Source organism: Rhineura floridana, chromosome 4 (assembly GCF_030035675.1).
Source record: "Rhineura floridana isolate rRhiFlo1 chromosome 4, rRhiFlo1.hap2, whole genome shotgun sequence".
NCBI lineage: Eukaryota > Metazoa > Chordata > Lepidosauria > Squamata > Rhineuridae > Rhineura > Rhineura floridana.
Genome location: NC_084483.1, coordinates 49,904,118 through 49,927,121, shown reverse-complemented (window position 1 = coordinate 49,927,121; position 23,004 = coordinate 49,904,118). Strand labels below are relative to the sequence as shown.

Genomic DNA, 23,004 nt, shown 5'->3' with positions numbered 1-23,004 from the left:
TCAGGTAAATTCAGTAAATATACTGCTTTCAGCAGCATAAAGACTACTTTGTACAGGATTCGGACTTGCTTCTGAGTAAACATGCATAGGATTGCACTACAACAGAAGATCACAGCAGGATCTTAGTGGCCATACACAGTAAACAATTTTAGTTATAATTATAAAAGTGTACATGTAGGTTTTTTAAGAACTTGCAAAAATGGCATATTATACATTTTATCTTTCAAATAATTTTTGAACAGAAGTTTTAAAAAGTGTACATGCTGCAGTGTTATACTTTTCTAATTAAGGAGTCAAACAAGTTTAAATTTTACTGGACTGTTGAAGGGGGCAGTTTATTTGTCTTATTCATAACGTGTTTTGAAAACCTTTCCAGTATGAAGCTTTTCTGGAAGAAAAGCTGTAGTGCTAATTCAACATACCTGGGAGTTAACCCCATTGAATTCAGTAGGACTTACTTTTGAGCAGACATGGTTAGGATTGTGCTGAAAATCAATGGAACTGTTGAGTGAACATAGCAAAGGATCGTGTTCTAAAACTATCTCTCTCCCTTCGATCCTTTTTTTTTAAAGCAGTTAGGCAGGGCTTACCTAGGTGTCACTGCTTTTATTTGGCAGGAAACTAATACTTCTTTTAAAAAATGTTCTGCAATGGCCAACTGGCTTTGACAATAAACTATTATATAGGGTGTATGTATTCTTACATCTCCAATGTGTGTGTGTATATGGACTATTTCCAACAACCCTGTGAGATAGGGTTGGAAGAAGCCATTTAAAATCCAATAACCATAAAACAAATATAAAACAGTTGCAAAACAGCTTAAACTGGCATGATTCTGAATTTTGGATTGGGTGAGTGAAGTTCCTTATCATTGAATTGTAGACCTGTGCATGGTTCCCTGTTTTAGTAAGTCCCATTGAATACATTGTGACTTGCTTCTGAGTAAACATGCATAGGATTGCATTATAAATATCTTTACTGGTTGTGTAAATAATAAACATCTTTGACATTCATGATTATGTAAATATTTCTTCATACTATGTCTTGATATGTATCTGATTTCATACTATAATTAATATAATTAAATTATTACTTAGAAATTATTATTCTATATATTAAGTGTGCCTTCTTCCTTGGGGTGGTCATGGTCCCCCTTTGTTGTTTTCACCATGAGGGACAGATTAGACTGAGACATGGTGCATAGCCCATGGTCACCCAGTAAACTTTGTAGCTTATTTCCGTTTTAAAATTCAATTAAAATGATTTATATGCAGGCAAAGTTGATGAAGTAATGCAAATCCACACAATACATTTAAAGCACATCTAACTTGCATTTAAAGTTCCCCCAAAGAAACCTAGGAAGTGTAGTTTCCCCATCATAGTTATAGTTCCCACCACCCTTAACAAACTACAGTTCCCATGATTCTGTGTTGGTATTAATGTGCTTCAAATGTATGTTCAATGTGCTTTAAACATCCTACAACCAGTCAGGATTCCTAACTGAAAACCAAAACTAAAAAAATCATGGCAGCCAGTCAACCAAGGTCACAGAAATTCCCATGCAGCACAACCTGACCTGGGGGTTGCAGTTAGTGCAGAATGCTGTGGCACGATTGCTGATAAAAGTGAGATCCTGTCAGCATATAATACCTCTACACTGGTTGCCGATTTGTTACCAGGCCAAGTTCAAGGTGTGCTTTCCATGCTACGGGTGCCACGTAGTACTTTTTCTCCTCTTGTAAGAAATCAGTCCTTTAGTGTGGCAGCACCTACGCTTTGCAACTCCCTGCCTATTGACATTAGGCAGACACTTTCATTGTACTCTTTTCAGCACCTGCTAAAAACATTTTTGTTTAGGCAAGCCTACCCAGGTAGGTATAAGCTATTGTGTTTTTTTATCTGTTTTTAACTCATTGTTGGTTTTATTATTTTCAATGTTTTTAAATACCTGTCTTTAACTGTTTTTGCCAATAATTTTATTGTTTAGATTCCTTCTGTAAACTGCTTTGAGATTTTTTACCATAAAGTGGTATATAAATGTTGTAAATAAAATACTGAAATACATTTCAGAGTCACTGTGGCCCTTGGGTCTCTTTCGACTTTTAGGAACAAAGAAATCTACGTTATACCGTCAGGCCATTTGATACCATCTAGCTCAGTAGTGAGTAGCATTGGCTCTCCAAGATTTCAGCCAATAGTCTTTTCCAGAAATTGAATTTTGGACCTTTGCATGCAAAGCATATGCCCTGCCACTGAGCTATTGCCCTTCCCCTGTTTTAAAAAAGTGTATTTTAAAATTGTTCTTTTCAATTCACTAATGAATGCACAGCATACCTACAGCAGATCCACATCATTCATTTAAAGCACATTAAACACACATGTGAAGCACATGAATCCCACCACAGAATCATGGGAACTGTAGTTTGTTAAGGGTAGTGGGAACAGTAATTGTGAGGGGGAAACTACACTTCCCAGGATTCTTTAGGGGAAGACATGTGCTTTAAATGAAGAAATATTTATATATGCATTACTATCAAAGATACTTATTACCCAACCTGTAAAGATATTTGTAGTGCAATCCTATGTTTGTTTTCTCAGAAGCAAGTCCCAATGTATTCAATGGGGCTTACTCAAACAAGGAAGAGTGCACAGAATTGCAGCCTCAAGTGATAAGGAACACTCGCCCAATCCAAAATTCAGAATCATGTCACTTTCAGCTGTTCTGCAACTATTTATACTTTTTATGGTTATTGGGTTTTAAAGGGATTTATTTCTTGTTGTGAGCTGCCTTGGTTTCCAATCGGCAATCCTACCTCACAGGGTTGTTGGGAAGACTCCATATATGCACACATACTGGAGATGTAAAAATACATAGACGCCCATAGTTTATTCTCCAAATGAGTTGGTCATTGCAGAACATTTTAAAAATAAAATAAAATCAGTATTAGTTTCCTAAAAAATAAAAGCAGTGATATCTATATAAACCCTGCCTATTTGCTTTAAGAAATAGGATTGGAGGGAGAAAGATTTACAACACAAACACCGTTCTTTACTATGTTCACTCAAAAGTCCCATTAATTTACAGCACAATCCTAACCATGTCTACTCCAAAGGAATTCAATGGGGTTTACTCCAGGTATGTCGGATTAGCATAGCAGCTTTATTCCCAGAAAAGCAAGTATTGGATGAAAGCTTCATATTGGGAAGGTTTTCAAAACACTGCCATCTTCAACAGCCCAGAAAAAATTAAATTTGTTTGACTTGTGAACACAAGAGAAAAAAAGATTTTTGGTACTGCTGAAAGGCATATACTTACTCAGTTTATGAGATTTTCAGATAAAAAGGAAAAAACAATCATTTTCTATGTTTGCAATGGAGTCTAAGGACTGCCTGGAGGCCCAGAAATCCCTTGTCAATCACCACCCTGACTTCACTTATTGGCTACAAACCTGAAAGGGGGGGTTAGAGCAGGCAGCTAAGAGATCATTTCACGGAAGTTGCAGGTGGGGCGGCTGACATTTTGGTGTTTATCTCGAGAACCAGACCACTTAGAAACTTATTTTTTTAAAAAAATGAAAGCTGAGAGTCTGGAGATTAAGCTGACTCACCCGGAGACCTAGGGAGGACCCCCAAAAGCCAGAGTATCCAGCCAAAAGCCAGAGTATCCAGCCAAAAACCAGACATCTGGTAACCCTAACTGGATATAACCTTAAGGTTCCTTTGGATGAGAAAGTACTAGAGCTTTAAAACAATTATTTACAGTATTTATATCCTACCCCACATCACAAGTGATCTTGGGGCAGGTCACAATAATTTAAAATACAAGTCAGTAAACGCAGAAAATAAAATGCAATCAAAATCACAATCACCAAGCTGTCTCTTAAATATCACACTTTATATGGGTATGTTACCACATATATGTCATATACATTGCAGGCACATATACAACCTATTCAGAATGCTTTGTAGAAGAGGAAAGTCCTTCGCCAAAAAAAGAGACAAAGTGGGCACCAGCTGAATCTCAGAGGAGAGAGTGTTCCACAACTGGAGTGCTATTGCCAAGAAGGGCTTCCAGCAAGTTCTAGTGTTTCTGATATTTGCATTATGGTGTGCCTGTAATATTTATTTACAAATGTACAAACAGAACAGACATGAAGAGTGAAAGCAAGGAAACAATCCTACAGCAGGCAGTAAATCTACCAACCCTGGCTGAGTTCCCCAAAGAGAACCCATTCATCCCAAGGTGGTTCACACTTGTTCACACTCCAACAAACCCCATTATATATTAATTAATTAACAAAGTTTGTATACCGCTTGAATGTAAAGACGTCTAAGTGGTTGACAAAAACATTAAAAGTTATCAATAAAATAGTTAAAACAAGTAATTAAAAACATATTTAAAACAAATGCCGCCCTGGGCTCCTGTTGGGAGGAAGGGCAGATATAAATCAAAAATAAATAAATAAATAAATAAATAACAATTACAACAGCTACTAACTAAAAAGATTAAAACAGATCAGCATCTATGTGTGGAAAGGCTTGCCTAAACAAAAATGTTTTAAGCAGGCGCTGAAAGGAATACAGCGAAGGTGCCTGCCTGATGTCAATAGGCAGGGAGTTCCAAAGAGTGGTGCTGCCACACTAAAAGAATGATTGCTGAGTATTATGTGGATAAGGCAGTCTTGTAACTAAACTGGTCCCAACCTGTTAAGGGCTTTATATACTAATGGTAACATCTTGAACTTGGCCTGGTAACAAATTTGCAACAAGTGCAGACCTCTGAGCAGAGGTGTTATATGCTGACATGTTCTCCCCCCTCTCAGCAAATGCTGTAGCATTCTGCACTAATTGCAGTTTTTGAGTCAAGTGCAAGGGAATTCCCACATAGAATGCATTTCAGTAATCTAATCTTGAAGTCACCAATGCCTGTTTGTAAATGAGCCTGTTTGTTTATTTCTCTCTCTCCATGTCTCTCCAGTCAGTCTCTGCTTAACTGTCTCCAGTCCCTTTCTCTGCCCCTTGCACTAGCTAAAAGATATAATCTCTCCAAACTCAGATGGATATTGCATTCTAAAGCTGAACAGCTATCAGGAGAACATCTCCATTGATGAAACATCCCTGGCACTCAGCATGCAATCACCAATCAACACAATAAAGACTGGGTCTCTATGTGCGCCTCCCTCCTCTCTGTTTGTCTAGGTGGATTGCAGCCTTCTTTGTTTCTTTGGCAATGTCCCGGGGAAGTGGGATAGAAAAGGCTGTGCATTTTTTGGAACAAAGCAGATGGCAGGAGGAAGAAGTGGCTTGTGGTGTTGCATGAGAGAAAGAGGAGTGCAAGAGGGGTCATACACACCGCCTTTGCAAAGTTCTGAATAAAACCCAAAAGTTTTGTGGTTGTAAAATGAGGATTCCAAACTCATAATCTGGCAACAATGGTGTAATTGGAATGATCTTGGCTTTATAGTGTCTGCATTTCCTGCAGAGCAAAAAAGGAACCAGGAGCACAGTGGGGTGGAAAGCATTTGCCAGAGACAAGCTAGCTGTAATTTGGACTATGATCCAAGAGATCTGTATTTGAGGGCAGATTAAGTGCCCTGTCAAGAACACAAGAATGGGAGTAATCCTTTCTTGCTATCAGTGAACAGGAGAGTAGGGCAATCCTTTCTGCATAGAATATGAAGTCATGATGTGCGTGGAGCTTGAGCAATGCACAGGTGATTTGGGTCTCAGTTCCAAACTTTTAAGGATTGGAATCTGAAAAGATAGGGCTTCTTTTTCTACCCCGGACTGCCACATATTACAATCCTGGTACACCTTGCCACATCCACAGTGTCACCAGGCCCTCTGTCTTCTTCACTGCCACCATTTTCTCCTCATGGGCTGCCATTTGAACTGTGGTGCGTATAGCATCTACAATCCAAAATGGGGCAGGGAGTTGCAGAAAAAGTGTTGGCAGGGTTGACAACACTGCAGTGACTAGAAAGTGCTAGAAGAAGGCCACCCCCCAAAACCTACACCATGTCATCTGTGCAAAGCCCAAACAAGAGTTGATTCATATTATTGAAAATTAAATTACCCCTATCTTTGAGGCAGTTGTTATCTTTACCAAGAGAAGAGGTAGCACCAAAGGTTTGTCACAGGTAACTTGAGGAAGAGAGACAGAGAGACTGTAGAATACTTAAGGGCTCTTCCAGATTACCTATTTATTGAGCATTCATCCTGATTTATTTGCACAACACTTTGGGGAGGTCAGACTATAGCTTGTCTTTAGCCAAGATGTTGGACTAACTCAAACATTCATGACTATGCTTTCTGGAACGAATGGGCTCTAGAATCAATCCACCAGCTAATATTTCAGAAAACTCTGGTGGTATGAAACCTATTCCTGGTGCTTTATTATTCTTTAGTAACCCCCACAGGCACTTAAGCCTACAGCTTGGTTGGAGGAACAGAGGGAGAAACTCCCCAATTGGGACTGATAGGAGCTGTAGTCCAACATCTGGAGGGCATCACATTGGCTGCCCCTGTGATAGACAATAATGTATTACTGACCTTTGAGTTCAATTGCACATGCAAGTTATGGGTATGTGCTATATCAGTCAATATAACAAGTTTTGGCTCATAACTGTTGAAAATTGTTATGAAAATATAAGTTTTATTAACATTTGTAATGCATCCTGTTTAAGATATGATATGTTTAGCACACTTTAGATCTTGTTTCTGTCACAGATATATTTCTATCATGAATGTGGCATTTGTCTTGTAAGTGCAATTATCTGATAATCATGGAAAACCTCAAATATGTGCCCTCTGTAAGGAGGTCTTCCATTTAATAAAAGTGCTTTCAAAAGGGGGTGGGGATGTTATGCAACAGATGTGAAAGTTTTGTCTTTACATTTAAATAAAATAAGTTTATATTCTTGGCAAATGTGGGCCCAGCTTGGTCCAGGAAAAGTTTAGCATGCCAGATGCTGTATATGATCAGAGACATTGTACAGCTGTTTCCCATTTCTTTTTACACTGTTCACATAAATGCATAGTAAATGTACTGGATTTCCCCCCCCCCAAAAAAACTGTACTTTAGCAGTCATTCAAGGATGTTACTATATGGACTTAATTTAACTTGTGAAGCAGTTCATGGCAGTTGGAGTGACACCCATGGTGACAGATGTAAGTGAAAGATTCAAAAGTATAAACTGAAGCCCTCACCCTGCAGTGAGTTGTGTCATGTTAAGAGACGCACTGTGGATAAGTGATGGATTCTGCATTTAGTTGTAAACATTCTGAGGTTTCTAGTCAGTGTGCTTTCCTACAGAAAGTAGTTCCTACTCTTATCCAGGCATCTGTGCAGCAAGTCTTGTCTTCTCTAGGTACAAATCTTTCCTTACTCACTGACCCTTTGGTTGTTTCATTGGAACTTAGTGAAATGAAGGTCAGGGTTATGAAGGGAGACACCAGTCAAATACCTCATGCTTTTCCCACAGATAGCTGCAGGAGTTGAAACAAGAACCTTCAATTTGACTATGCTGCAGCCTGCAGTGTCTGTTATGGATCGATTACATTCCTCTGGTCTAGGACAGGGGTGGGTAACCTGTGGCCCTTCAGATATTCCTGGACTACAGTTCCCTTCTTTGGTCATACTGGCTGATGGAAGATGGAGTTCTACATCATCTGGAGGACCTCCAAGTTGTCCACTCCTATAAGGTCATGATTGACAACTACATTTTCTGAAGGGCTGTTTTAAGAAAGGAATGGTAGGGGGTGTTAATAGCCAATCTCCACTTCCCAAAGTAGCCTGCCAACAAGTCAAATTGCCACAGCCATATATCCCTCACATACTTCTTTCACCTCTCGATTGGTAACTCTGGAGCAGATTTGCTCCAGTTGCTGCCAGTCACCAACTCTTAGGTAAAAATAAGCTGCCTTATACAGAGTCAAACCATTGGTTCCTCCAGCTCAGTATTGTTTATGCTGATTGGCAGCAGCTCTCCGAGGTTTCAGATGGTCTCTCCTAGCCATACCAGGAGATGCCAGGGATGAAACCTGGGACATTCTGCATGCAAAGCAGTTGCTCTACTATGTAAACAAAAATTTACAAAGAAATATATTTTGGTTGCATAAACTTAATTTTCAGAGAAGGGATGATCCATCTGATTAATCCCAGAATAACGGTTCTCAGAAGAGGGGAGTCTACTGGGCTCGCATGTTCTTTGACAAATCCCTGCTCTTTGATCCTCACTCTGTGGGGACATATTTTGGTTACTTTTTGTGGATGGAAAGGCACTCTGCACATATTCTGAGAATGTTTTCTTTGTTACAACTTGCACACTCTTCCACTAGTCCCTAGTACTGAGAACAAATTATTCTGAGCTAAGGCCCAGGGAGGGAGCCTTTGTGTAAATTAAACCCTGATATTTTATGTAGTAACAAACCTTTCTGTTTCAGGAATTGCTCACAAGTGGATTTCCTGAATTTGTTAAAATAGTAGAAGTTGGCCCAAGGGATGGATTGCAAAATGAAAAGGTAATTTAACAGTGAGAGTTGTAGTGCTGGGTCGGACAATGTCATATTAATTAAACCCAGAAAGTAGAGTTTATTGCTCATGTAATTAACATTTTATTTTCTGTCTCTATCTCTTGCTCTTTACCATGTTTCCTACACCATCCCAAAAGGTGACAAAATGATGTAGAAGATAAGTGTTGTCCCAGTAATGGTTAAATAGTACACAAAGGGCCTTCTCATATCAAGAGGTCTAAAGTACTAAAATGTCCATGAGCTTTGGTTTTAAAGATACATATGTATAGTGAATTGATTCTGGAGGGTTCTAATACTGTTCAGATGAGATTTCGTACAGCAGGCATGGAAAATCTGTGGCCAGGAGCAGCTGCCAGGGAGGGGTGTTGTCATGGACCTGGCTTCCTGGCACAATGCACAGACACACTGGAGTCATGTGGAATATTGCCATGGAGAAGCAGGTTCCATGCAGCCTTTGGAAGGGGTTCACCAGCATAGTGTAACAAGTGTGGCCAATGCCACAGCGCAGTGATGGTTTTGCTATCATTGTAGAGATATTACACCAGCACGGCAGGCAGATAAAACCAATGCAGATGGTTGGCACTATCACAATTCATATTTACTAGTCACTCCTACCGGTGGGCATTATGTTACTTGTGGATGTCACTTGCATTGAATGGCTTCTGCTGACTTCTGGGAAGGGCCCTCAGTTAAGCATGATAGTCACAAAGAGTTCCCCTGTATGTGTACCAGTTTTATTTTGCCTGAAAAATAGTATTGGGCCACAATATCTTAAAATATCACTGTTGAATTTTATGTTATTTTACAGTGTTATAAATATACCTCTCTCTCTTTTTGGCCAAAATGTTCTTATCACATGGCACACATCGTACAGAAAAGGTTTCTTCTCCCTCCTCTGTTTACAGGCTATAGTCCCTACAGATGTCAAAATTGAATTAATCGATCGACTTTCCAAAACGGGTTTGCCTGTCATAGAAGTGACAAGCTTTGTTTCTTCAAAATGGGTACCACAGGTAGGTAAAATATACAATAGTCCCAAGCGTAACTCAGGACAATCCAGGGTTCTTACACTATGCGTAATTGCCATAGCAGGAATACTTGAATTCAGAATTACTGAACAATCATCATCTTTTACCTGCTGCACCCCTCCCACCTGACTCTGCCTTACCTTGTTTTCACTAGAAACACAGGGCAGAGGAACAGAGCACCTCTTTTGTACGGAGTTAGCCCATTGGGCTGTCTAGCTCAGCATTGTCCACAATGACCGTCAGCAGCTCTTTAGGATTTCAAATAGGCGTCTCTCCCAGCCTACCTGGAGATGCCAGGGATTTAACTTGGAACCTGCTGCATGCAAATGGGGTGCTCTACCACTGAGCTATGGGCCTTCTCCTAGCCAACTGCTTGGTGTCAGCCCATTATCACTTCCCCCTCATCAACTCTTGTTATCCATCTAATTCAGACAGTCAACTCTCTAGACAGGAATGTTGTCACTCTTTTTCTCTCTCTGTCATCTAGTGCTCTATTGGTTACAAATCTTGTATTGTAATATAGTAGCAATTAGAAAGCAGTACCTTGTTTAAGTCAGCTGGCCCAACGAGTTGGAATAAAAATTAAACATCCAGTTATGGAAATGCAAAAACAATCAGCTGCCAGTGATATGAAATCCATCTGTCTTCAGTAAAACCATATTTGCAAGTAATTGCCCTTCTCACAAAGTGATCATCTATATACCAAAAGTCTTTATTTATTTCAGACAATTTCCTCCATTGAATGGGACCTGGCAACCTTGCAATAATGTTAATTGAGTGAAAAAGAAATATTCTCAGTGTCATACTGTCCAGTGAAGATCCTGGTATTAGTAGTGTAGAGAGATCCTTTGTTAGTTTCCTGTCTTCACCCCTCATGAGATTACCCTATACTAAATGTTGATTTTTATTGTAAAGCTGCCAAGGATGAATGGTCTTTGAAATTGGTATGTCTGTTTCTGTTAAGTATATTAGGATTCTGGAATGGGTTTGGATTTAGATAGTTAGGTAATGAAGATCGTGGCCTAAATGTAGGGCTGTGGGCTTTAGTTACTTAAACGGAGGTAAATAATCCATTTAAGGGCTACAATGCAAACTGCACGCATATACCAATTCCTTCCTTACTGTGCCAGAATTTGATGAAAAAGAGACTTAAAAATGGTCTCTCCCCCCTTCACTTTGTATATAAAGCTACCATTTAGTTTGCCTTTCAGACTAAAACTGCAATGCCAGCCTTTTTAATAATGAAGCGTTGCAGAACACCAGCTTTTCACAACACAGAATGTTGAACTTTATTACGGCAGTTAATTTTATCTCTGCAGATTGCAGAATGGGAGCTCTGCCCTCCCACAGGAGCCCTCGGCCAGGGCCCAACTTGGCCGCTGTCTGGTGCCAGCCCTGGTTAAACCTAAGGGTTACTCTATCCCAGCTAAAAACCTAAGAGATGTCTTCCCATCATTAGATGCAGAAGATAAGGTTGACACAGCAGAGAAAGGCCTGCTGCGAACAGAGAACATGACAAAGGCCCCATCCTCACTATGCATTTAAAGCAGTCTCATATAATAATAATAATAATAATAATAATAATAATAATAATAATGATAATAATAATAATAATAATAATAAAATTTTATTTTTAGGCCGCCTATCTGGCCGAATGAACGGCCACTCTAGGCGGCGTACATAGATTAAAATTAAGATACAACATATAAATACAATTATAACATCAGTCTTCAGATAATCAACCCACCCACATCTGTACGTTATGAAACTAAAATTACCTAGGAATCCTGTATGCCCGCTGAAACAGCCAAGTTTTTAATCCTTGGCGAAAACCTACCAGGGAGGGGGCATGGCAAAGGTCATATGGGAGAGAGTTCCAGAGGGTGGGGGCCACAATCGAGAATGCCCTCTCTCTGGTCCGTACCAGCCTAGCTGTTTTCACTGGTGGGACCGAGAGAAGGTCTTGTGAGGCTGATCTCGTCAGGTGGCATATTTGGTGATCACTTTAACAAGGCATGGCTTCCCCCCCCCACCTCCCCAGAATCCTGGGAACTGTAGTCTGTCAGAAGTACAATTTCCAGCATAGTTTAACAGTCAATCCCTCTTCCCAGGGAACTCTAGAAATTGTAGCTCTGTGAGGGAAAGAGGGGTCTCCCAACAATTCTCAGCAACCGTAACAAACTACAGTTCCCATAATACTTTGGGGGAGCCATGACTGTTTAAAGTGGTATGGCACAGTTTTCAATATATAGTGCAGATGGAGCCAGATTCCCCTTTGACTTCCTTTCCAGTCTCAGACTTTGTAGTAACTAAGACTCCAAAAGTATATTGGTGACTTTACCTGAGACCAGGATAGTCTTTCTTCTAAATGAAAAGAGCTTCTTGAGCCTCCTGAACACTCTACTGGCTGATAAAAGCCACCTGAAAAGAGAAGGCTGTGGCTGCAGACTCTATTATGGAACTAGGCCTCACTTTACAGAATGAAGTCCAAGGCCTACAAGTATCCAGGTGGTAAATCAGGCCAAATATTTAGAGGATTTGTATAATTTAAGTTGAAGAAAAAGTGCATTGGGGGGTTCAAGGAGGAGGAACAAGATCCGATTATTTGAAACTCTGCAGCTAGAAAATGGATAGTGTGCCCACTTATGGAAAGAGCCCATAGAATGGCCCCACCTCATTAAACCGAACCATTGTCTCTGGGACTATATTGTGAAATTCTAGCATTATTGCATAAAGGAGAACTTTCTCAAAGATGCTAAGAGTTGCAACTCCCTTCCTTTTGATGATGTTCCCAACCAAATATTTCAAGATTTTTTGCCTGATACGCTGAGGTGCAGACTATGAAAGAAACCAATCACAGAGAAGCTAACTGCAGGAACAGCTGATGGAAAGCAGATCACACAGCTCTGTGCAACCCAGGAAAGGTCCTGTGGAGCCGTCAGGCATTTGCTGCCAGGGATCATGGGGCTGGTAAGCCCCATAATCCTCAGCTATAATGTGTGATAACTCTGAGCAGTTCAGGAAGAAATCTGATCCTGGTTTGTAAGGAGTGCTTCAAACAGTTTTCCAAGTGGATCATCACACAAAAGTGAAATCTCTCCCATCCTAAACATACACACACACACACACACACACACACACAGGTCCCAATCAATATTGCCACCCCTTCACAGCTGCTATTTGAAAGGAAATAAAGGTGTATTCATGCATCACTGTCATAATGTGTAGTTTGGCCCATAGAAAGGAGGGAGATGGCCAAACCTGGTGGACTATCTGCTGTCTTGTGCTTCCCATGTTTTTCTAAAAGCCCCTACTAAAAACTTATTCCAGCTCACTGCGCACTGTAACATTGCACCCTAACCTTTCCCAACTTGGTGCACTCCAGATGTTTTGGATGATCCCCCTATCCTTCTGGGCCATTGGCCATGTTGGCTGGGACTGATGGGAGTCAAAGTCCAAAAACCTCTGGAGGGCACCAGCATGGGGAAGGCTGTTTCAACACAGAGGACAAAGTTACTCCTTTTAGTAATATCTAAAATCTAAAGCAACTGTACACCACCCTTTTCATTTCCCCCTGTTTCTTTTTTTTGTGGGGGGGGGATGTGGTTTTCATTCCTCTCTTTTCCCGTGAGCCCTTTTGGGTAGTAAATTTGGCCTGGGCTTGTTGGATATTGAGGGGGAAATTTTATTCCAATGCAAGTCTGAATTTGTTTGAATGGCTTGGTTGATACTTAGATTAAATTCTGTTTATATGCAAAGGCCGTGTTAACTTGGAGATGGAGTGCAATCTTGCCTATGTCTTCTTAGTACTTTATTTTCTTTAGGCATGAGAATAGACTGACTAGTTATGTTTCCATCATTCTCTCTCTCTCTCTCTCTCTCTCTCTCTCTCTCTCTTTCAAGTTTTTTAAAGCTCCTTTGCCATTTCCCTGCTAATGTTTTGTTTGGCAGAGAATTTCTGACTAAAAAGAACCAGAAGGAATAAAACATTCTGCAGTAGCAAGGTGCCATCTAAAACAGGATCACACACCTATAATCGAAATCGCCAAGAATGATAAAGGGCTGCCATTGAAATGCTTATTGCTTAAGTATCTGATTGCTCTTTGAAAGTTAATTGCATAAATGTTAAAAGTACATGTTAAAGTAAGACTCTGCTTACAAGAAAAATATCACGGGGACAAATACATTATATAAACGTTATTTGCAATGATTAAGTTTCATGGAGCTTGAATTGCACTTTCAGTTTAGCATGTTAATTGAATTTTTGGTTATGCTGTAACCATTAAAAGTGTAGGCTTTTGTCACATTGGTGTGCTATTACATTAACTATTTGGTTTCAGAGGTTTTCCTTAGCCTACAAAGTATGCATGACATTCTTTCTTTAATTAAGGGATTAAAGGTTTTAGAACTATAAGATCCAGAAGGTAGGGCACAGTTATGTGATTATTTATTTATCACATCCTTGTCCTGCTTTTTTAATATGGAAGGAGATACCCCTCCTGGACCAGCGTGTAACAACCATAAAATACCAACATCATAAAGCCTTCAAAATACTAAAAGCAATATGAACAGTGGAAGCCTATACGTGGCTACTCAGAAAAAAGCTCCACTGAATTCAGTGACGTTTCTTCCCCAACAAGCATGCATAGGATTGTAACCTAAAAATATTAGGTGTTGGATTATACCGGTGTTAAAAAAGAATGAAAAATCACCTAGCCCCACATAAATAAAAGATGATATTTTTAATGCAACAAAAATCTGATTATTGTGTTGCATCCAAGCTACCTGTGGCTTGAATTCTGCCCGCGGGATGCTCCACTGAAGGAAGGTGATTGGGAGGGGGGGGATGATTTACCATCTTCATTTTTTAAAAACAACAACGTTGGATTTTCTGTACAAATGGTAAATCCTGATTAAATGAGGAAATAATATGGGATGGCATCTTGTTGAGGACAACAACTTGAGGACGCTGCACCAAACTTTCGTGCATGAGCAGCTTTCAGCCCACCATGAATTGCTGTGTGGAAGTACCCAGACTTTCTAATAATGAAGGCAATTAATTCGGTTGGACGACACAGCATCTCTTTCCTATGGTGCATCTATCCACCATTGCTAACAGCAGTTTAGTAGTAAAAGGAGGCTATAAAAATAGGATGTTTCATATTTCCTTGCTCAGTGGTTTTCAAATGCAAAAAGACTAGATGACACAATTAAACAATAGTGACCAGCAGGGTGATGCTGGTTGAAATGCCTTGCATTACCTCTGGTTACCAAGAAGGAGAGGGGGACGGGCGAGACAGTTGGGAGCTTGGTGCAGCATGGGCACAGCGGTGGGAGTGTCAGGTTGGCTCCACTATGCCTGTGCCACACCGAGCTGCCCACTGCTTTGTCCCTCTTCCTTCCCCCTCTCAGTAACCAATGATGTGTGGTGTTGGGAAGCCAGCAATGCCACCCAGCCCCTGCTGCCCCACCAGCCTCTACTACAATTAAATATGCTATTCCCCTCCCAATTCTTAATTTTAAAAAGTGCTAAACAAATGCACTATTCAAGTGCTCAGATAAGCATAAGATCAAATCCTATGTGCAACGTGAAGAGGCAATAAAGTACGCTAAGATTCAGTTAGTTTTTGTGTAAGGATCACTTCTGCTTGTAGTTCTTGTAAAATAAAGAAGATTTTACTATATTGATACTCAGTTTTGTCTCAGTTCTGTGTTTGCGTATTAATTTTTTTAAAAGCTTCACTCTGAACACTTGTGTCAGTAACCATTATGTAAGCATCTGAGACTGTCATACGACTTTGAGAAAATAAAGCAACATTTTGTCTTTTAAGATGGCAGATCATACAGAAGTAATGAGAGGAATAGAATGCTATCCTGGAGTCCGCTATCCAGTACTTACCCCTAATCTTCAAGGTTTCCATTCTGCTGTACGTATATTGTTGTACTGTTTTATCTGTCCTTCAGTTAAGTCCTAGGTACTTAAGCATACAACTAGAATGCAGATATGCAGTTCCATTCGGCTATTTTTGTCAGAATCTAGATCGCATAGCTTTAACCATGTTAGTTCTTGTGGCACAAATTAAGCACATTCACAAATCTATGCTAAATTAATTTCATATACATGAGCATTATTGAATTAACAAGTTGGATCTGCAACAAAATGTTGCAGTGGAGTGCTGCCGTTCAGGATCCCAGCAACTCCATTGCGTTCCCTCCCGCTCCTCTTTTTCCATTTCTCTGCCACCCACAATTAGTTGGCATTCCATGGCCTCTGAACACACTCAATTCTCATTGGACTATTTTTGGAGTCCCCTTCTGTAAAGATGTTTTGTACTCTTGAAAACCTCAGGGTTGCCCTGAGTCTATGTGTGGGTGCTATGGTTTTGGCTGCATCTGTGTGAGCCTGGGAAAAGAATGAAGGAGAAATTTGATTCAGGTCTCATTTAAAGGCCAATCTTCCCACTTCATACTACCCAAAAAGCATTTGAACAGGAACACAGCCATCCTTCGAAATTCACATTTCTTCAAATTTTGTGATGCAGTTCTTCAACCAAATAATTTGTACTAAAATGCATATAGTAGAGGAAAGTGTTCATAAATGCATGTATTAGTGAAAACAACAAACAAAAAGACATGTTGAGGAATGTATATTAGGCAAAATTGCATACAAAAATTGTACATTAGGAGAAGCACACACTGAGGAAATTTTAATAAGGGCTTTTTTAAAAAAGGAAACTGATTTGGAAATGTGAAGAACTGAACATAAAATTGAATAAATGAGAAACGCAAAGAAATTAAAATTGTCTGGTTCACTCATTCCTGGCTTGGGAAAACTTGAGTTGGTAACAGAGAGGATGTTGATGTCAACTACACATTTCTTAAGCTGATGTTATGGTTTCAGGGCCTACCGAAATGTTTAGCTTTCTTTTACTTTTGCTTTTCATCTACATTTGATTGCATTCCAGTATTTAGGCACAAGTGGAAGCTTTAGAGAACATCTTCTTATTTCTAAAACTCAGATATATAGGAGAAGAGAGATTTAATTCACACAAACAGTTAACGCTTTTGTCTGAGCCCCATAGTGACTGTGGAAAGTGCATGGCCTTCTGTCTCAAAACCTTTACTAGTTTCCATGTGGGAAACTCATCATATATGTAGGGGTCCCATTTATTTCAATGACACAGGTTTGAGAACATTTAGACAATTTCAGGGCTCACTCATACATTTGTAACTCCTGTTAAATATGTGGAGACAGAGGCTTTGTGTAAAGCAAAATCTGTTGTTGCCTAAACTGATAATTAGAATAACAATCTCAATAACCATCAGAGTAAATTAATTTAGTTTATTACTGCAGCAATGCAATGCACACTTCCAGGAAATTAAATCCCATTGAACACAGTGGGACTTGCTTCTGAGTTATTTATTTATTTATATCCCACCCTTTCTTCCAGCAGGAGCCCAGGGAGTCAATCATATGTGCTATATGCATAGTACAGCACTGCACTTGTGTGAAACATACATACACAAAACAAAACAAAACCCCCCACATTTGTCCTGACAAAACAGAAAAAACACTGAAGTATACAAAGGAATGTATAATGAAAATTCTGTATCTTATTTGAATACTGAATTGAACCAGCACAATTGATTTTTATTGTATTACGTATGTTAATTGGCTTATCAAGATGTCTTGTGTTATCAACACTAATATTTTCTGTGAATGACCACTATTAATAATTTAATTATCACTGTCTCTGCTTTATGCATTTTATTTCCTTTTGACCTCCCTGTTTACAATTCTCCCCCCTCCAAACGTGCGTATATGGTAACAGAGCAACGCATGTAACACGTCATGCATGTGATGAACTGCAGTCCACAAAAGCTTGCGCAATAATAAATATGTTAGTCTTTAAGGTGCTACAAGAGGTTTTTATTTTTTTTGTTTTTTGTTTTTATTTTGCTGCAGAAGTCTCACATGGCTACCCTTCTGGAAAATCCCAATAAAATTATCTCTCACTTTTTCTCTCTCTCTCTCTTTCGCAAATTATCATCTGCCACTGTGTGCAAAGCTTCAAGCCTGCGTCATTCCATATAGTGGAATAAGGGAGTAATCCGAGTGGTATTTATGCTGGGCTTAGGAAAGTTGGATATGGTGGATCCCTGGCTGATCCAGCTGGGTCCCAGTTCAGCCAGGCTATGCCGACATAAGTCCCCACCTCCTAGCATAGCTGCAGTGCAGCCATAGGGCAGCCAGCCCAACCTGGCTCAGCCAGGGATCTGCCGGAGAAGCATAGCCTGGCATAGGGAAGCTGGCGAAAGCCAGTGCAAGGTCCCCCAAAGGGGTGTCCTGGAGGCATGTTGGGGAGGAAGCAAGGGGAGGGGGACTTATGCTACATCCAGGTTCCATTCAGCACCATCCTGCGGCCTCTTGGTCCCGGCAGACACTGTGTCAGGAAAAAGAGTGGCGGAAGAAAACATGCATTTTGTTGCCTTCCGCTGCGCCCTGCCAGTGCAGCCAGCATCCTCCCCCCCCCCGTGGCTCCTGAACGGCAACTGGATGTGGCCGTTCCTCCCTCACTGTCACTTCTGTCAGCCTCTGATGACTTGAACTGCTCTGTTAGTCATCTATTGAACTTTTACACAAACATACAAATTGAATTCATGTCTTAGTTAAGAAAAATATCTCTTTGGAATACCTTTTGACATAGGGTGGATTTTAATTGGTGTTGCTCTGCATCTGTCAGCAGAAAGGGGAGGGATTCAGTTTCAATGCTTCCTCTTCCTCTTTCTTCCTGCAACATCCCATGCCCCCAGAAACTCCTCCAGTATGATACCAACTGGATTCCACCCATAGTCTTAAAATCTTAGCAAAGAAAACGTTTTCTCCCCCACAAAAGGCACCGTGTTAGATCAGAAAGATAAATGGCAGAATGCAAGCAGTTTATAATCATCATCACACAACTTATTTGTATCTCTGCACTGCTTTTACAGCATTTGCATAACTTTTGCAGTTTCTTCCTTAGTATTAATAAATTGTATATAAATGACTACAGAGAAAGATTTCCTAATGGTAAGAAAGAACTTATCCAGTTAGTAAAAAGGGAAAGGAAATGTTCTTTGGGAGTGAGTCAGTCATGCAGACAAATGGAAGAAAAGTTGGGGTCCTAAGGAGCTAACTAGATGATAATGGGGGATCCATGATGGCAGCCAACCTATGTCTCCCCTATGTGCCCCCCTAGTAATATGTCAGCTCATTCAATGTTTCTCCTCCTTTTTTAAGCCAAAGCCAATGAATTGATTTGGGGGTTGCAAAACATGAAATACAATGATATGTCTCACTTTTCTTTTATTAGATACTGTTGGGGAGTCCTGGATTGTCAGCAGTCACCCTGTAATATCTAGTTAGGGCTGAAACTCCGTAAGTGGAAGTAAATTTTCCACTAAAATCAATTAAATTGCTTTTTTAAAAAATGTGTTTTTAAATTTGTATATTTGTTTTTAATTTTTTAATTGTTGTAAACCGCCCAGAGAGCTTCGGCTATGGGGTGGTATACAAGTGCAATAAATAAATAATAAATAGGCACTACTTCCATATAAATGTGATTAGGACTGAGTTGATTAACCTTTGGTAATGTTTCAGATGGTAGACCATTACTGTTAAATGTAGCATGCAAAAGCAAAGACGTAAAGTTATTTACCTGGAAAGGAAAATGTTTGTTCTGTTTTTTTATCCTGTTTGGTTTGAGATTATTTTATCCTGTTTGGTTTTAGATTGCTGCTGGGGCAACAGAAGTGTCAGTCTTTGGTGCAGCATCTGAGTCCTTCAGCAAAATGAATATTAACTGCAGCATAAAAGAAAGCATGGAAAGATTTGAAGATGTTGTTAGATTGGCAAGAAAGATGGACATTCCAGTACGAGGGTAATAATTGCACATGGTACCAATCTGGCCATTTGTTAAAGCTAGCTATGATTTCACAACGAGAGGTTTTTACATAAAGAAAAATGGATTATTCCGTATGTGACATGTGGACACATAAATGACTTACTCACTATGTTCAGTCCAGGAGTGGCTGGCGTGGTGGGGCAGCGCCTTGGAGCCTCACTTCCAACAGTGGTGTTGCTGCTACTTACCTGGATGGGGGCGGCGGTTGGCTCAGCTGGAGATGCATGGATGCAAAGGCACTAGAGCCAGATTAACTCTCCTTGTGGGCCTGCACAGCCCTGACCTTGCCGTCACCCAGCTCCTTCCCTACACCATTCAGATAAACGGCAGCAATGCCACTGTTGGGAGGCCGTTTCTGCAGCACCACCCTACCACACCAGCAATTCCTGGAGTTATTCCCTAATCCTCATCGGTGTGTTTAGAAGTGTAGCCACAGTTATTTCATTTTACCACTCTACCACAATGCAATAAGAGCTTTACTAAAAATGCCCAAAGTGGTCAGTTACCTTGTTTTATCTTGCATTGCCTCAACAGTATTCTCTTAAAACTGTTTTGGAACTGGAAGAGGAAGAAAGGGCCTTTCAGGGTCCCCTATTTGTTGTGTTTGTAGTTGTTGCCAGTAGGTAAGTAAGTGAAGGGCAAAGGGATGGGGGTAATGTTTGGGGCCTCATGGGGGCAGTGGGAAATCCCATTTCATGTCTGATTGTGTCATCAGGACTGGATTGTGTCATCAGACAGGCTTACTATTTTCAAAATCTTTCATGAAAATAACTCAGTGTATGAAGCCCAAACCCCAGCAGAGCCCAGAGGAGTTCAGCTACTACTATGCATCAAGACCCGAGTGGGATGCCTTTCTCAGTGTCCTGCTTCCAGGAGTTACATATCATGTTGTGATGTGAGAGAGGGCCTCACTGTGCTGTGGTACCATTTTGGAATTCCTCCCCTCTGATATATGTGCTGGCTCTGTATTCATTCCAACACTAACTTACATCTTGGATGTGTACTCCAGCTTTTTTTTGAAATTAATAGTATTCTACTGTAGATTTCTAATAGCCATGAAGTGCAATTTTGTTTGCTCTGACTCTTGTTTAATGGATTTGTTTTAAAATAAGTTCCTGCCCTGAGATCTTGTGATGATGGGCATGATAAACATTATTAAATAATAATAATAATATCCTTTACAGAGCTTAGATTCAGCAACATTCAGTCACAACTAAGTTCAAAAGCTTCCATTTAACAAGATCAGAGGAGCAATACCTAATGCTTCCGCTGGGGCAATTCAGAGGAAATATCATGAAGGAAAATGAGTCATCATACAATTTGAAGGCCCATTTTGGGTACCAGGTGTGCAAAGTTTGAGATGTCACACAAGTAGACTTCTGCTCATGCAGTGGGAGTTCTCCATCCTCTTCTCCCCCTGTAGCCCCTTGCAGCCCCCTCAGATCTGCTCTGGAGGGTCCCCCAACCCTCCTGAGCTGATGGGAGTGCAGGAGGAGGAGAGGAAGGAGAAGATCCATTTTGCAAGCTCAGGTTCATTCCACTGGCTCATGGACAGAACTGGACATCACTAATGGATATTTTTTTACTTCTTGTAGAGAAAAGCATGGCTCCAGTTCTGTTAACTACACCATACAGAGCATGGTATGAAGTATAGCAAAAGTATACTACAAGTTCATATTTGTTACAATACGAACTATGCATCTGAAATTGATTTAATTAATCTTAATTTCCATTGGGTAGAAACATTTCCTCTCAGACTACAAGGTGCTTAATTATCTATGTTCTTTTAGCATGTGTGATACTGGCATGAATATGAAACATGAGAATTATATAATCTGTATGTACTGTATATAGGACTTTTTGTGATGGAGCTCACTGGTACAAAGTACCAGCACCTCTTTTTTTGCTGCCGTTGGCAATCATTTTGTGTTGGCACCCATAGCATAGGCCTGAACAGAAATTGGAGAGGCTTATGTTTTGTAAACATGTTTTCCTTCTACAAACAATATTCCCACCTTTTGTTGTTTCTTCATGACTGCGTAGGAGTGGGATGAATCTTTTTGCAGCCCTTTGGCTACTGCTTCAGTGATGTTTTTGGTTTTCAAAATATATCTTATTCTAAAACTAGGTCCAAATATTCAGCCTAGTCTTTTCCACCAATTTTGTAGGGGTGGGATGAATATGGTCCCCTAAGATCTTCACAAGTTGTCCAAAATCCATTACCATGATTTAAGATGAGGTGGTAGTGGGCTTTATCCTTTTTATTTGTGTTCTGAAACATGAAAAAAGCTTTTGTCACCACTGTTATCAAAGAAGGCCGGCAGTGTTCACATTGGCCACATAATAGCCCTATGGGAATGATGATAGAAATCTACTTTGAGAAATAATTTTAAAGGTTTCAGTTTTTATTTTCTGTTTTTACTGGCAATGTAGAGTGTATGTAGTAAGTGTAATTCAATGGTAATGGGTGAATTTAATGGAAAATGTACTTGACTGAGTATTTAAGCTTCACTCTGTTGTTGTGTTGCTACAGCTGGATCAACATTTACTAAATCATCATAGAGAACATTTATGTTGCCAGCTATCACGCTAAAAGCCTAACGCAGTACAAAATATTTAAGTGTTTACTGGAAACTTTCAAGTGCCTATTTTAAAAAGAAAAAAGAAAACTGGTATGTTGTCTAAATAACATTACTACATTAATTTCATGAAGATCTTTTTCTAATTTTTTTACATACGGACTCCATAATTTTACGATGACACATTGTTCAGGATAGACAAGAGAAATACTTCTTCCCGTAACACATTTATTTTAATTTTATTTATTTATTTATTATTTTATTTATATCCCACCCTTCCTCCCAGCAGGAGCCCATTTAGTGGATGGAATTAGCTGAGGCAAGAAATGACATTGACCAATAGCTTAGATGGCTTTGAAACAGGAATGGGGAAACTGTGACCTCAAGATGTTGTTGAGACTATGCTCTCATCCGCACTATACATTTAAAGCCCTCTTATATCACTATAACAGTCATGGCTTTCCCCAAAGAATCCTGGGAACTGTAGTTTGTGAAGGGTTCTGGGAAGCTCGGAGGGTGGTGACTAGAGCTAGGGCCTTTTCAGTGGTGGCCCCCGAACTGTGGAACAGTCCTCCCGATGAGGTGCGCCTGGCGCCGACGCTACTATCTTTTCGGCGTCAGGTGAAAACCTTTTTATACTCCCAGGCATTTTAAAGTGTATTTTAACAGCATTTCTGTATTTTGGACGTTGTTTGGTTCTTTTGTTGTTTGTTTGTTTTGTTTCTTGATTTATTGTATTTATTGTATTTATATATTGTGCTTGTTTTTATCTTTTTGTACACTGCCCAGAGAGCCTTCGGGCTTAGGGCGGTATATAAATTAAATAAAATAAATAAAATAAAATAAATTGTAGCTCTGTGAGGGGTTTCTAACAATTCTCAACACCCTTAATAAATACAGTTACCAGGATTCTTGGGG

General features: G+C 39.9%; 1 protein-coding gene across 5 annotated transcripts in view; it reads left to right on the top strand.

The window, feature by feature from the left end:
- Positions 1–23,004, top strand: part of HMGCLL1 (3-hydroxy-3-methylglutaryl-CoA lyase like 1) — a 99,222-nt gene that overhangs the window by 16,374 nt on the left and 59,844 nt on the right. For all 5 annotated transcript variants that reach the window (XM_061622990.1, XM_061622987.1, XM_061622991.1 and 2 more), the window contains exons 2-5: positions 8,446–8,523; positions 9,441–9,548; positions 15,395–15,490; positions 19,335–19,483. In XM_061622990.1, the coding sequence (XP_061478974.1) occupies positions 8,446–8,523; positions 9,441–9,548; positions 15,395–15,490; positions 19,335–19,483 (431 nt within the window). The remainder of the gene's footprint in view (positions 1–8,445; positions 8,524–9,440; positions 9,549–15,394; positions 15,491–19,334; positions 19,484–23,004) is intronic.